The following is a 14,573-nucleotide window of genomic DNA, read 5'->3' as shown; positions in this document are numbered from 1 at the left end:
ACACTGCTGCCATCTTGTGGACACTATCGGAATTACAAACAGAGTGATGGCTAGATTTGGGGCCTTTCTGTTGCATTTCAAAGATGGTGGTAGAAAAAAAACGGTTGTTTTCTTCTTTGTATTTTCTCCCACCAGATCTATTTGTGTTATATTCTCCTACATTCAATTCACATTTCCACAAACTTCAAAGTGTTTCCTTTCAAATGGTACCAAGAATATGCATATCCTTGCTTCAGGGCCTGAGCTACAGGCAGTTAGATTTGGGTATGTCATTTAGGCGAAAATTGGAAAAAAAGGGTACAATCTTGAAGTTACCAGTGTCTAATATACATTTGTTGTGTTTATGTTTTGTCTACTGATAATTGCTTCAGGGTTGTTGAGTCTAAGAACTCTGTAGGATCAGTCCAACTGTTATTTAATCTGATTTATAATCACATTATAGTTGAAAATTGAAAAAAAGGGGGCTATCCCTAAGACGTTTTAATACGAACACATTTTTTCTTACAATGATGGCCTACCGGGGAAGAGAGGGTTAACTGCCTTGTTCAGGGGCAGAACAACAGATCTTTACCTTGTCAATTCAGGGATTCGATTAGATTGGGCCAGTAACCTTTCCAATGCTCTAACCACTAGGCTACAGGCCACCCCTGTTAAATAGCCATCACTAGCACAGAGAGGCTGCTGCCTCCATACAGACTTGAACTAATTGGCCACTTTAATAAATGGAACACTAGTCACTTTAATAATGCCATTTTAATAATGTTTACATATCTTGCATTACTCATCTCATCTGTTCTGTATTTTATACCAACTATTGCATCTTGCCTATGCCGCTCTGTCATTGCTCATCCATATATTTATATGTATATATTCTGAGCCCATTCCTCTACTTAGATTTGTGTGTATTAGGTAGTTGAGGAATTGTTAGATTACTTGTTAGATATTGCTGCACTGTCGGAATTAGAAGCACAAGCATTTCACTACACTCGCAATAACATCTGATAACCACGTGTATGTGACCAATGCAATTTGATTTGACTTGATTTGGTCACATATACCTTAATAATAAAAAGTAGGGGTGTGGATCAGAAAAGCAGTCAGTATCTGGTGTGACCACCATTCACCTCACGCAGCGCGACACATCTCCTTCACATAGAGTTGATCAGGAAGATTGAGGCCTGTGGAATGTTGTCCCACTCCTCTTCAATGGCTGTACGAAGTTTCTGGATATTGGCAGGAACTGGAAAACGCTGTAGTACACATCGATCCAGAGCATCTCAAACCTGCTCAATGGGTGACATGTCTGGTGAGTATGCAGGCCATGGAAGAACTGGGACATTTTCATCTTCCAGGAATTGTGTACAGATCCTTGCGACATGGGGCCGTGCGATATCATGGTGAAAGGTGATGTCCGGTGGATGAACGACACGACGATGGGCCTCAGGATGTCATCAAGAGTGTGAAAAGCTGTCATCAAGGAGAAGGGTGGCTACTTTGAAGAATCTAAAATATTAACTATATTTTGATTTGTTTAACACTCTTTTTGTTTCTACATGATTTCATGTGTTATTTCATAGTTTTGACATCTTCACAATTATTCTACAATGTAGAAAATAGCGAAAATAAAGAAACACTTTTGAATGAGTAGGTGTGTCCAAACTGTTGACTGGCACTGTATCTCTGAGCATTAAAATTGCCATCGATAAAATGCAATTGTGTTTGTTTTGTACGTTGTCCATATCTTATGCATGAGCCGTACCATAACCCAAGAGCCACCATGGGCCGCTCTGTTCACAACGTTGACATCAGCAAACCGCTCGCCCACACCACGCCATTAACACGGTCTGTGGTTGTGAGGCCGGTTGGACGTACTGCTAAATTCTCTAAAGCAACATTGGAGGCGGCTTATGGTAGAGAAATTAACATTCAATTCTCTGGCAACAGCTCTGGTGGACATTGCTGCAGTCAGCATGCCAATTGCACACTCCCTGAAAACTTGAGACATCTGTGGCTTTGTGTTGTGTGACAAAAGCTAGAATAGGGTGACTTAAGGCTACTATAGGGTGTGGTGAGGCTAGTATAGAGTCATTTAAGGCTAAGGATTGGATCCAGTAACCTTTCAATTACTGGCCCAACACTCTAACCACTTGGCTACCTGCTGCCCCTGCTGACTTGGGGTGCGGTGAGGCTGGTATAGGGTAACTTGGGGTGTGGTGAGGGTAGAATAGGGTAACTTGGGATGTGGTGAGGGTAGAATAGGGTAACTTGGGGTGTGGTGAAGCTAGTATAGGGTAACTTGGGGTGCAGTGAGGCTGGTATAGGGTAACTTGGGGTGTGGTGAGGGTAGAATAGGGTAACTTGGGGTGCAGTGAGGGTAGAATAGGGTAACTTGGGGTGCAGTGAGGCTAGAATAGGGTAACTTGGGTTGTGGTGAGGGTAGAATAGGGTAACTTGGGGTGTGGTGAGGTTGGAATAGGGTAACTTGGGGTGCAGTGAGGGTAGAATAGGGTAACTTGGGTTGTGGTGAGGGTAGAATAGGGTAACTTGGGGTGCAATGAGGCTGGTATAGGGTAACTTGGGGTGTGGTGAGGCTAGTATAGGGTAACTTGGGGTGCGGTGAGGTTAGTATAGGGTAACTTGGGGTGCAGTGAGGCTAGAATAGGGTAACTTGGGTTGTGGTGAGAATAGAATAGGGTAACGGGTTGTGGTGAGGGTAGAATAGGGTAACTTGGGGTGTGGTGAGGGTAGAATAGGGTAACTTGGGGTGCGGTGAGGGTAGTATAGGGTATCTTGGGGTGCAGTGAGGGTAGAATAGGGTAACTTGGGGTGCAATGAGGCTAGTATAGGGTAACTTGGGTTGTGGTGAGGGTAGAATAGGGTAACTTGGGGTGCGGTGAGGGTAGTATAGGGTAACTTGGGGTGCAATGAGGCTGGTATAGGGTAACTTGGGGTGCGGTGAGGGTAGAATAGGGTAACTTGGGGTGTGGTGAGGGTAGAATAGGGTAACTTGGGGTGCAATGAGGCTGGTATAGGGTAACTTGGGGTGCGGTGAGGTTAGTATAGGGTAACTTGGGTTGTGGTGAGGGTAGAATAGGGTAACGTGGGGTGCGGTGAGGTTAGTATAGGGTAACTTGGGGTGCGGTGAGGGTAGAATGGGGTAACTTGGGGGGGCGGTGAGGATAGAATAGGGTGACGGAGTGGTAGTTATTAACGGCTTGAGGTAGGTTCTTAATTTAGTGGGCGGGAGCTGGTGCTAGGTAACGGTAAGAGCTGGAGGGAGGGGAGGGAAGGAGGAAGGGACTCCAACTAGGGGACAGGGGTCATGACCTCTGACTGACCTCTGACACGAACTTGGTGGTGGCGTTACTCAGGGTCTTCAGCATGGGCGTGGCCTCGGCGTAGAACAGAGACATCCGATTGGCCATCTCGTTGTTCACCTCGTTCTCTGCCTCCAACTGCAGCAGAGAGAGATGGTTGGAACGCGACAACATTTACAATATCTGGCACAGGATTCCTCTGTAATTGTTGTGTATCTGCAAGTCATCTAATGTGACATCGTTGGATGCTTTTCCCGCCTGCAATTACATTTCACATTTACATTTTTTTTGTCATTTATCAGACGCTCTTATCCAGAGCGACTTACATTCATCTTAAGATGGGACAACCACGTATCACAGTCATAGTAAGTAACATTTTCCTCAATAAAGCAGCTATCAGCAAAGTCAGAGTTAGTAAGGCAAAAAATAATCAAGTGTGAGTGTTAGTTCAATTCATTCAACATCTACACAAAGACAAATAACAGTACTATGTGTTGAACGGTAACAGTTGGTAATGAACACTGTTACCCTAGCAACTGTCTGACAGTTTAGCCAAGCGATCCAGGTTGCAGAACCAATGTAGCACAGGCCGACATGGTCTTGGCTGGTTGTTCAGCCTGTTTCTACTGATGGTCTTACCTGCTGGTTGTTCAGCCTCTTCCTACTGATGGTCTTACCTGCTGGTTGTTCAGCCTGTTCCTACTGATGGTTCTCCTGTAGTAGCTGAAATCATTCTGAATGGCTGGGTTTGTCATCTAGAGAGAGAGAGAGGGGAGGAGCTAGCTATAATCAGTGCAGTGAAAACACTTTGGGGGGGGGGGGGTTGCGTAAGTCAGTGTGCACTACTCCACTGCTTATACAGTAACTACAATTGGTAAATTCAATTGATTGGATGTGATTTGGAAAGGCACACACCTGTCTATATAAGGTCCCTACAGTTGACAGTGCATGTCAGAGCAAAAACCAAGCCATGAGGTCGAAGGAATTGTCCGTAGAGCTCTGAGACAGGATTGTGTCGAAGCACAGATCTGAGGAAGGGTACCAAAACATTTCTGCAGAATTGAAGGTCCCCAAGAACACAGTGGCCTCCATCATTCTTGAATGGAAGAAGTTTGGAACCACCAAGGTTCTTCCTAGAGCAGGCCTCCCGGCCAAACTGAGCAATTGGTGGAGAAGGGCCTTGGTCAGGAAGGTGACCAAGAACCCGATGGTCACTCTGACAGAGCTCTAGAGTTCCTCTGTGGAGATGGGAGAACCTTCCAGACGGACAACCATCTCTGCAGCACTCCACCAATCAGGCCTTCATGGTAGAGTGGCCAGACTGAAGCCACATGACAGCCTGCTTGGAGTTTGCCAAAAGGTTCCTAAAGACTCTCAGACCATGAGAAACAACATTATCTGGTCTGATGAAACCAAGATTGAACTCTTTGGCCTGAATGCCAAGCGTCACGTCTGGAGGAAACCTGATGCATGGTGGTGGCAGCATCATGCTGTGGGGATGTTTTGCAGCGGCAGGGACTGGGAGACTAGTCATGATCGAGGCAAAGATGAACGGAACAAAGTACAGAGAGATCCTTAATGAAAGCCTGCTCCAGAGTGCTCAGGACCTTAGACTGGGGCAAAGGTTCACCTTCTAACGGGAAAACAACCCTAAGCACACAGCCAAGACAATGCAGGAGTGGCTTCGGGACAAGTCTCCTTGTGTGACCCAGCCAGAGTCTGGACTTGAACCCAATCGAACAACTCTGGAGAAACCTGAAAATGTCTGTGCAGCAATGCTCCCCATCCAACTTGACAGAGCTTGAGAGGATCTGCAGAGAAGAATGGGAGAAACTCACCAAATAAAGTTGTGCAAAGCTTGTTGCATCCTACCCAAGAAGACTCAAGGCTGTAATCGCTGCCAAAGGTGCTTCAACAAAGTACTGAGTAAATGATCTGAATACTTATGTAAATCAATTTATTTTAAATTTTTATTATTAACACAAAAAAAAATCTGTTTTTGCTTTGTCACTATGGGGTATTGTGTGTAGATTAAAGGGAAAAAAAACTGTTAAATCCATTTTAGAATAAGGCTGTAACCTAACAAAATGTGGAAAAAGTCAAGTGGTCTGAATACTTCCCAAAGGCACTGTATCAAATCAATGATATCCATCTCAGGGCTCCAGCTTTGCATTTGGTTTGCTAACTTGCTAGCTCAGTGGCTAGATGTCAAGATCAACCTTCATGGTTACAGCAGAGACATTCAGTCCCTTATTGGATCAAGATCCCTTTTGCCCCAAACAATCTGTGCGTCCCCCCCCCCAAAAAAAATACATGTAAATAGCACCCCTTGTGGTTACATTGGGTAATACCATGTACTCCGGTATGGTACAGAAACGGTATGACGGTATGTTCTGGATACCACCCAACCCTAGTATGTAAAAATATAAAGGAACGCACCCCCATCTCTCCTGGACAGACTATGGATACATAAATGGTACCTGACCAAATTACTCAGGAGTTTAGCTAACCCTTCCTCATTCCCTTTCTCCTTCCTCCTCACCTTTAGTTCGTCGAAGCTGAGGGTAAAGTGGAGTATCTCAGCGAACTGTTTGGCCAGGGCCTGTTCTCTCTCCAGGTGCTGCATGGGAGCGTAGGGAGGGCTCGTCAGCGCCTCCAGCAGGCTACGCAGTGCATTCTCTACAAAGACATAGACACATAATAATGTACGTAACATTAGTACCGAACAAATGAATGAATTACATTTTAATTTTGGGACAAATCGCCACTTGGTAACCCATCTCTTATGGGATTATTTGACACATAAACAAACATGACAATAATTCACTGTTGTAATTCTTCTGGTGTTTTGTGCAGTGCGCATCGCATAGAGATTGACAAAGAATCAATACATATAACATTTAATACATCAATACATAATATTTAAATATATATATATATATATATATACATATATATATATACTGTATATATATATATATATACAACATTTAATACATCAATACATAATATTTAAATACATATATATAAATATATATACTGTATATATATTGTATACATATATACTGTATATATATTGTATACATATATATATATATATATATATATATATATATATATATATATATATACTGTATGTATATACTGTATATATATATATATATATATATATACTGTATATATATATACAACTTTTAATAAATCAATACATAATACTAAATAAGGTTATACAAGCAATAATTATATCCACTAAAACTATAAAAAGCACATTTGGAATCATGTAGTAACCAAACAAGTATTTAATAAATCAAAATAGATTTTATATTTGAGATTCTTCAAAGCAGCCACCCTTTGCCTTGATGACAGCTTTGCACACTCTTGGCATTCTCTCAACCCGCTTCATGATGTAGTCCCCTCGAATTATTCCATATGTGTTATTTCATAGTTTTGATGTCTTCACTATTATTCTACAATGTAGAAATAGTAAAATAAAGAAAAACCTGAGTAATGAGTATGTGTGTCCAAAAATGTTGACTTGCACTGTATATATACACACGCAAAGGTACAGACACATGCATACGCACACATTGTGATATTGTTGTATTGAACATTTTGTGTTGTGGATATGTGGTGGTGTAGGGATGTTATATGATGTACTGTTTTATCTTCAGCTCATTCAGTACAAACATAGTTCACTATTTTATCTGTTGTTTTATATGTAATGTGGGTGCTTTGGTGTGTTTTGGACCTCAGGAAGAGTAGCTGCTGCCTTGGCAGGGGATCCCTAATAAATACAAATACAGATAAATAAATCCAGAAAAATGAAACGGCATTTGATCCCAGTCTGGCACAAAGAGAAGACAGGCCTGCACACAATCTGTACACCTACTGTAACGGTCGTCGTATATAGTGGACCAAGGCGCAGCGGGTTGAGTGCTCATTTTAACGTTTATTTGAACACTGACAAAACAAAACAAAACAAGAAAACGAACAGTAATGCAGGCTACACACGCAGCAGTGCAAAAACAACTTCCCATAAAGGACAGGTGAAAACAGGGCTACCTAAGTATGACTCCCAATCAGCAACAACGATGTACAGCTGTTCCTGATTGAGAGCCATACCAGGCCAACACAAAGAAATACACAACATAGACAGAGCATAGAAATACAAAACATAGAACATAACCAAAAAACCCCGGAATACTCTAAACAAACACCCCTCTACATAAACACATATACTAACACACCCCAAACCACAGAAAGCAAATACAAAAACAAATACACAATGGACAAAAAAAACAATTTCAGTTTCTCCTCATCGCTCAGCCACATAATGCCAAGGTATATCTGGTGTGCTTTCTGGAATAAATGCAAGCTTATATCGTGATAGAAAGGACAATAGAGGATCAAATTAATTGTATTATCTGTTTCTTTTGAGGTCACAATAGGTACATAGCCTTTCCTCTTCCATTTTACCACAATACCGACCTGTTTCAATAAGCAGAGGCAATATCCCTGATCTTACCCTGTTCTCAATTTGGGTTTATGATTCATCTCCTCCACATATTTATTTTCATATTGCATCATCAGTTGTTTTTTAGTAGAGTTTATGTCTTCCTTTATTTGGTTTTCGTACAACTGTTCCCAGTCAGACTGTTGATAAAGGTTAGACATTTCAGTTGCCCAGGCGACCACTATGGAGAGATCCCATTGAAAACCTTTTGCTGGAAATTCTGGCAATTGGCATATCCAACAGTCTATTCCAAAGTCTCACCATACATGCCTTCCGTCTCACCTCACAGGGTTCCCAGCCCATGTCCCCAGTTATTGCCAGTATATGTGCAAACTTGTGGACACCTAGAAAATAATATACTGCTCTGTTATGGATGTGTTCATTGTTGAGATACCTCCTAGCACCCCATACTCCCACTGAATTGTCAAGTGTCAGTGTGCAGCGGGTAGGACGGAGTCAGGCGCAGGACACAGAACTGAGTAAAAACGTACTTTACTCGAATAAATCACAAACTAATTCCATACAGGGAAACTATTCCAGCTCAACACAAAAGAGCGACCACTTAAAAAGAACAAACACGCACAAAACAATGTGGGAACCAAAGGGTTAAATAGGGAATAAATTATAACGTAATGGAAACCAGGTGTGTACAATCAAGACAAAGCATATAGACAAAGAAACGTAGATCGGTGGCGGCTAGAAAGCCACTGACGTCGACCGCCGAACGCCACCCGAACAAGGAGAGGCACCAACTTCGACGGAAGTTGTGACATGAACACTCCAGGACAGGACACGTACATACAGTTGAAGTAGAAAGTTTACATACACCTTAGCCAAATACATTTAAACTCAGTTTTTCACAATTCCTGACATTTAATCCTAGTCAAAATTCCCTGTCTTAGGTCAGTTAGGATCACCACTTTATTTTAAGAATGTGAAATGTCAGAATAATAGTAGAGAGAATGATGTAGTTCAGCTTTTTTTTCTTTCATCACATTCCCAGTGGGTCAGAAGTTTACATACACTCAATTAGTATTTGGTAGCATTGTCTTTAAATTGTTTAACTTGGGTCAGACGTTTCGGTGAGCCTTCCACATGCTTCCCACAATAAGTTTGGTGAATTTTGTCCCATTCCTCCTGACAGAGCTGGTGTAACTGAGTCAGGGTTGTAGGCCTCCTTGCTCACACATGCTTTTTCAGTTCTGCCAACACATTTTTTATGGTATTGAGGTCAGGGCTTTGTGATGGCCACTCCAATACCGTGACTTTGTTGTCCTTATGCCATTTGGCACAACTTTGGAAGTATGCTTGGGGTCATTGTCCATTTGGAAGACCCATTTGCGACCATGCTTTAACTTCCTGACTGATGTCTTGAGATGTTGCTTCAATATATCCACATAATTTTCATTCCTCATGATGCCATCTATTTTGTGAAGTGCACCAGTCCGTCCTGCAGCAAAGCACCCCCACAACGTGATGCTGCCACCCCCGTGCTTCACGGTTGGGATGGTGTTCTGCGGCTTGCAAGCATCCCCCTTTTCCTCCAAACATAACAATGGTCATTATGGCCAAACAGTTCTATTTTTGTTTCATCAGACCAGAGGACATCTCTCCAAAAAGTGCGATCTTTGTCCACATGTGCAGTTGCAAACCGTAGTCTAGCTTTTTTATGGCAGTTTTGGAGCAGTGGCTTCTTCCTTGCTGAGCGGCCTTTCAGGTTATGTCGATATAGGACTCGTTTTACTGTGGATATAGATACTTTAGCACCTGTTTTCTCCAGCATCTTCACAAGGTCCTTTGCTGTTGTTCTGGGATTGATTTGCACCTTTCGCACCAAAGTACGTTCATCTCTAGGAGACAGAACGCGTCTCCTTCCTGAGCGGTATGATGGCTGCGTGGTCCCATGGTGTTTATACTTGCGTACTATTGTTTGTACAGATGAACGTGGTACTTTCAGGCGTTTGGAAATTGCTCCCAAGGATGAACCAGACTTGTGGAGGTCTACAATTTTTTTTTCTGAGGTCTTGGCTGATTTCTTTTGATTTTCCCATGATGTCAAGCAAAGAGGCACTGAGTTTGAAGGTAGGCCTTGAAATACATCCACAGGTACACCTCCAATTGACTCAAATGATATCAATTAGCCTATCAGAAGCTTCAAAATCCATGACATAATTTTCTGGAATTTTCCAAGCTGTTTAAAGGCACAGTCAACTTAGTGTATGTAAACTTCTGACCCACTGGAATTGTGATACAGTGAATTATAAGTGAAATAATCTGTCTGTAAACATTTGTTGGAAAAAAGGACTTGTGTCATCCACAAAGTAGATGTCCTAACTGACTTGCCAAAACTATAATTTGTTAACAATACATTTGTGGAGTGGTTGAAAAACGAGTTTAATTCACTCCAACCTAATTGTATGTAACCTTCCGACTTCAACTGTATGTCTTATCACCCCACACTCCCGCTGAATACTCCAGGACAGTATATATACATTGTCACGCCCTGGCCATAGAGAGGTTTTTTATTCTCTATTTTGGGTAGGCCAGGGTGTGACTAGGGTGGGCATTCTATGTTCCTTTTTCTATGTTCTTTATTTTCTATGTTTTGGCCGGGTATGGTTCTCAATCAGGGACAGCTGTCTATCGTTGTCTCTGATTGGGAACCATACTTAGGTAGCCTTTTTCCCTCCTTGTGTTGTGGGAAGTTGACTTTGTTTATGGCACATAGCCTTTAGCTTCACGGTTTGTTGCGTAGTGTTTATTGTTTTGTTCGGCATCTTTTCTAATAAAAATAATATGTACGCTCACCACGCTGCACCTTGGTCCTCTCCTTCCAACCGACGTGACATGCATATTTGATACAGTTTGGAATACGTGGCATAACCAATAACTTGGAGTGTTTTTGTTTTTCCTATAACTCCCCGAAGAGCTCTACTTAGTATTTCAGAACCATCAATTGATTGACGGACTTTATGTCACCTCTCAGATGTGGGTGACTTTTCTCAGTGATCTAAACAGGTAGCAATGGCATATTCTTCCTCCCTTGTCACAGATCAACTGGATGGCAGTTCTAGGTATTATATTTCTATAATTAGTGGAGAACTGGGTTTGCAGTAAATGAAAGGGAGGAATAGAGGATGTTGAGGGGACTGAGGAAGGTTGGGGTTTTTCTGTCGTCATCATTGTAAAGGGTTTATTTCTCTCTATCCTGATTCAGCTCCCCTTCCTCTAGACCAGGAAGTGTCTCTGGACCAGGAAGTGTTTCAGGCACTGTGTATTTTAGGGTGTGTTTTTTAAGAAGTGTGCGCAGGGTCTGTGTACGTGTGAAAGGTGCCGTCCATATTGTCACGTAGCCGAACATCGATCTGGACACTTCACTTTCGAGCCTGCGTCTCAAATGACACCCAATTCCCCACGTGGTGCACTTCTTTTGAGGAGAGCCCTTTCTCTTTATGGGGAATAAGGTGTCATTTGAGCTGTGTCCATAGGCGTCGACTACAGCACTGATTCTTTGTGACTCCCCCTCTCTCTCTCTCTCTCTCTCTCTCTCTCTCTCTCTCTCTCTCTCTCTCTCTCTCTCTCTCTCTCTCTCTCTCTCTCTCTCTCTCTCTCTCTCTCTCTCTCCTCTCTCTCTCTCTCTCTCTCTCTCTCTCTATTACTCTCTTGATGACCGTGTTCCGCTGTTGCCGTAGCAACTGCTGCCTGCTAGGTCAGGCTACTGCAGAGGTGGCTGAGAGGAGGAGAGCTGTGTGTGTGTGTATTAATGTACAGTATGTGTGTATTTATGTGTGAAATAAAGTCTGCAAGGGAAGCCATTAAAGCTGCTACATCTAATATCATCATGACTCTCCATACATAAATAATCTGAGATAGCTCTGTCCTTGTGTTATAAATAATCTGAGATAACTCTCTCCTTGTGTTATAAATAATCTGAGATAACTCTGTCCTTGTGTTATAAATAATCTGAGATAACTCTGTCCTTGTGTTATAAATAATCTGAGATAACTCTCTCCTTGTGTTATAAATAATCTGAGATAACTCTGTCCTTGTGTTATAAATAAACTCTCTCCTTGTGTTATAAATAATCTGAGATAACTCTCTCCTTGTGTTATAAATAATCTGAGATAACTCTGTCCTTGTGTTATAAATAATCTGAGATAACGCTGTCCTTGTGTTATAAATCATCTGAGATAACTCTGTCCTTGTGTTATAAATCATCTGAGATAACTCTGTCCTTGTGTTATAAATAATCTGAGATAACTCTGTCCTTGTGTTATAAATCATCTGAGATAACTCTGTCCTTGTGTTATAAATAATCTGAGATAACTCTGTCCTTGTGTTATAAATCATCTGAGATAACTCTGTCCTTGTGTTATAAATCATCTGAGATAACTCTGTCCTTGTGTTATAAATCATCTGAGATAACTCTCTCCTTGTGTTATAAATAATCTGAGATAACTCTCTCCTTGTGTTATAATAATCTGAGATAGCTCTGTCCTTGTGTTATAAATAATCTGAGATAGCTCTGTCCTTGTGTTATAAATAACCTGAGATAACTCTCTCCTTCTGTTATAAATAATCTGAGATAGCTCTGTCCTTGTGTTATAAATAATCTGAGATAGCTCTGTCCTTGTGTTATAAATAATCTGAGATAGCTCTGTCCTTGTGTTATAAATAATCTGAGATAGCTCTGTCCTTGTGTTATAAATAATCTGAGATAGCTCTGTCCTTGTGTTATAAATAACCTGAGATAACTCTCTCCTTGTGTTATAAATAATCTGAGATAACTCTGTCCTTGTGTTATAAATAATCTGAGATAACTCTATCCTTGTGTTATAAATAATCTGAGATAACTCTCTCCTTGTGTTATAAATAATCTGAGATAACTCTATCCTTGTGTTATAAATAATGAAGTAAAATGAACTGTGTGTTGTTTCTCCTCTCCTCTCCTTTCTGTGCCTGCAGGCCATGTTAATGCAGAAGCATAGCCATGTCTGCGTGCGTGTGTGTGTGCGTGGCCTGCGCGTGTGTGTGCGTGTGTGTCACCCACCCAGTCGGAGGGAGAACTCGTAGAAGCGTTTGAGTTTGGCCACCAGGGGGCAGACTGCGTTCCAGGCCTTCTCCTGTAGCTGCAGATCACCTGGGTTCTGGATGGCCTGGAGGAGAGGAAGAGGGGAAGAGGAGGAGGAAGAGGAGGAGAGGGGGAGGAGGAAGAGGATGAGAGGAGGAGGAGGAAGAGGAGGAGGAGAAGAGGAGGAGAAGAACAGATGTTGGACTCTTGATTCTTAGCAAACACAATACGCCACCTAGAATATTAATCTGAAATGGAGAAAGGAGAAAGAACAGAAGATAAATTCCTTCCTTCCTTCCTTCCTTCCTTCCTTCCTTCCTTCCTTCCTTCCTTCCTCCTCCTTCCTTCCTTCCTTCCTTCCTTCCTTCCTTCCTTCCTTCCTTCCTTCCTTCCTTCCTTCCTCAAGTAAACACTGATCTGACCAGATTGGGTTAGTACGAGCTGTGTAGGATTCCAAACCTATGCTGTCCATAAATCTATCTTTGGATAGAAAGAAAATAGCGGCAGGAAGATATTCAACACTATTGCTCTATGAAGCAATCAAAGCTCAACAGTCATTCTATTCTCTTCCCAGTGATCGTTAAATATATGAGTGGGAATTGAAGCCACTGTTTCCCAGTCTAGTTTTGGTAATAGGCTGCTAAAGACTGTAGTGTGTTCAGAGAGTTCTGCTGGCCACCTGGCTGACCTCTCAGCTGCTTTGATGTCTGTGATGTGTGTGTGAGAGAGAGAGAGATCAAAGCTGTGTGTGTGTGTGTGTGTGTGTGTGTGTGTGTGTGTGTGTGAGACACATCGGAGCAAACCTTTTAACTTGATTCAACACCACAGAGGCTCAGTGGCACCAGCCACCACACACTAAGACTAACGTTTGAGCAGGAGAAATGTTTGATCAATGCTGGTATAACGTTTGTGGGAGAATTGTAGGTTCTCTCCCTAATTGAGAGATTCACACAGCTGGTGAACAAGACTAGAATAACAAATTGTGCTTGATTAATATTTATATATATTTGTCTTTTAGCGGCCAATGGTACTTTCTGAATAATCATTTGTATGTAGCAAGATAGCAGGCTACCTATTGCAATTTGGTTTATTTGTTACAGCATTTAATGTGATTAACATATACTCTATTAATATTCAATTTATGCTCCCCCCCCCTCCTCCTCACACACCCCTCCCCTCACCTCTCGTATCTCCTGTCCCGCCCCGTTATAAGACTGTAGTTCAGCCAGGATGCCGTGGGCCTCTTCCAGGACAGCACTGACCTGGTTCCATACCGCCGTCTCTGCCTCCGTGGGCTGGGCATCTGGAGGAGAATGGAGCATGATGGGATATGGCATTTTTTTGGAGGTTTGGGTTGAAAATAAAGAGGAACATGATGGGAAATGGAGTTGTAGAGGGTAGATTAGGTTTGAGGTTGAGAGTTAGAGAGGAGCATGATGGGACATGGAGTTTTGGAGAGAAAAGTAGGGTTGGGGTTAGAGTGGTGAATTAGGGTTAGGGTTATAGGAAGGTTGTGTGTGTGGGGGGAGAGCGCGGAAGGAAATTAAAGGGAAAAGGAGGGAAGGCATAATGGGAAGGGTGTTTAGTTTCCGAGGAAGGAGAAGGATTGTAAGAGGAGAATAAGGACTAGATTATTACAATATCCAATATCCAAAAGTTTTAGAACATTCAA

At 42.1% G+C, this 14,573-nt stretch overlaps 1 protein-coding gene across 1 annotated transcript in view; it reads right to left on the bottom strand.

Moving 5' to 3' along the window:
* Window positions 1-14,573, bottom strand: part of fa49a (FAM49A) — a gene marked incomplete in the record, with an annotated part of 40,863 nt that overhangs the window by 6,184 nt on the left and 20,106 nt on the right. The window contains 5 exon segments of the mRNA NM_001146388.1: window positions 3,339-3,455; window positions 3,995-4,072; window positions 5,860-5,996; window positions 12,881-12,986; window positions 14,083-14,204. Coding sequence (NP_001139860.1) covers window positions 3,339-3,455; window positions 3,995-4,072; window positions 5,860-5,996; window positions 12,881-12,986; window positions 14,083-14,204 — 560 coding nt within the window.

Source organism: Salmo salar, chromosome 14 (assembly GCF_965601325.2).
Source record: "Salmo salar chromosome 14, fSalSal1, whole genome shotgun sequence".
NCBI classification, from domain to species: domain Eukaryota; kingdom Metazoa; phylum Chordata; class Actinopteri; order Salmoniformes; family Salmonidae; genus Salmo; species Salmo salar.
This window is presented reverse-complemented; position numbering and strand designations above follow the sequence as displayed.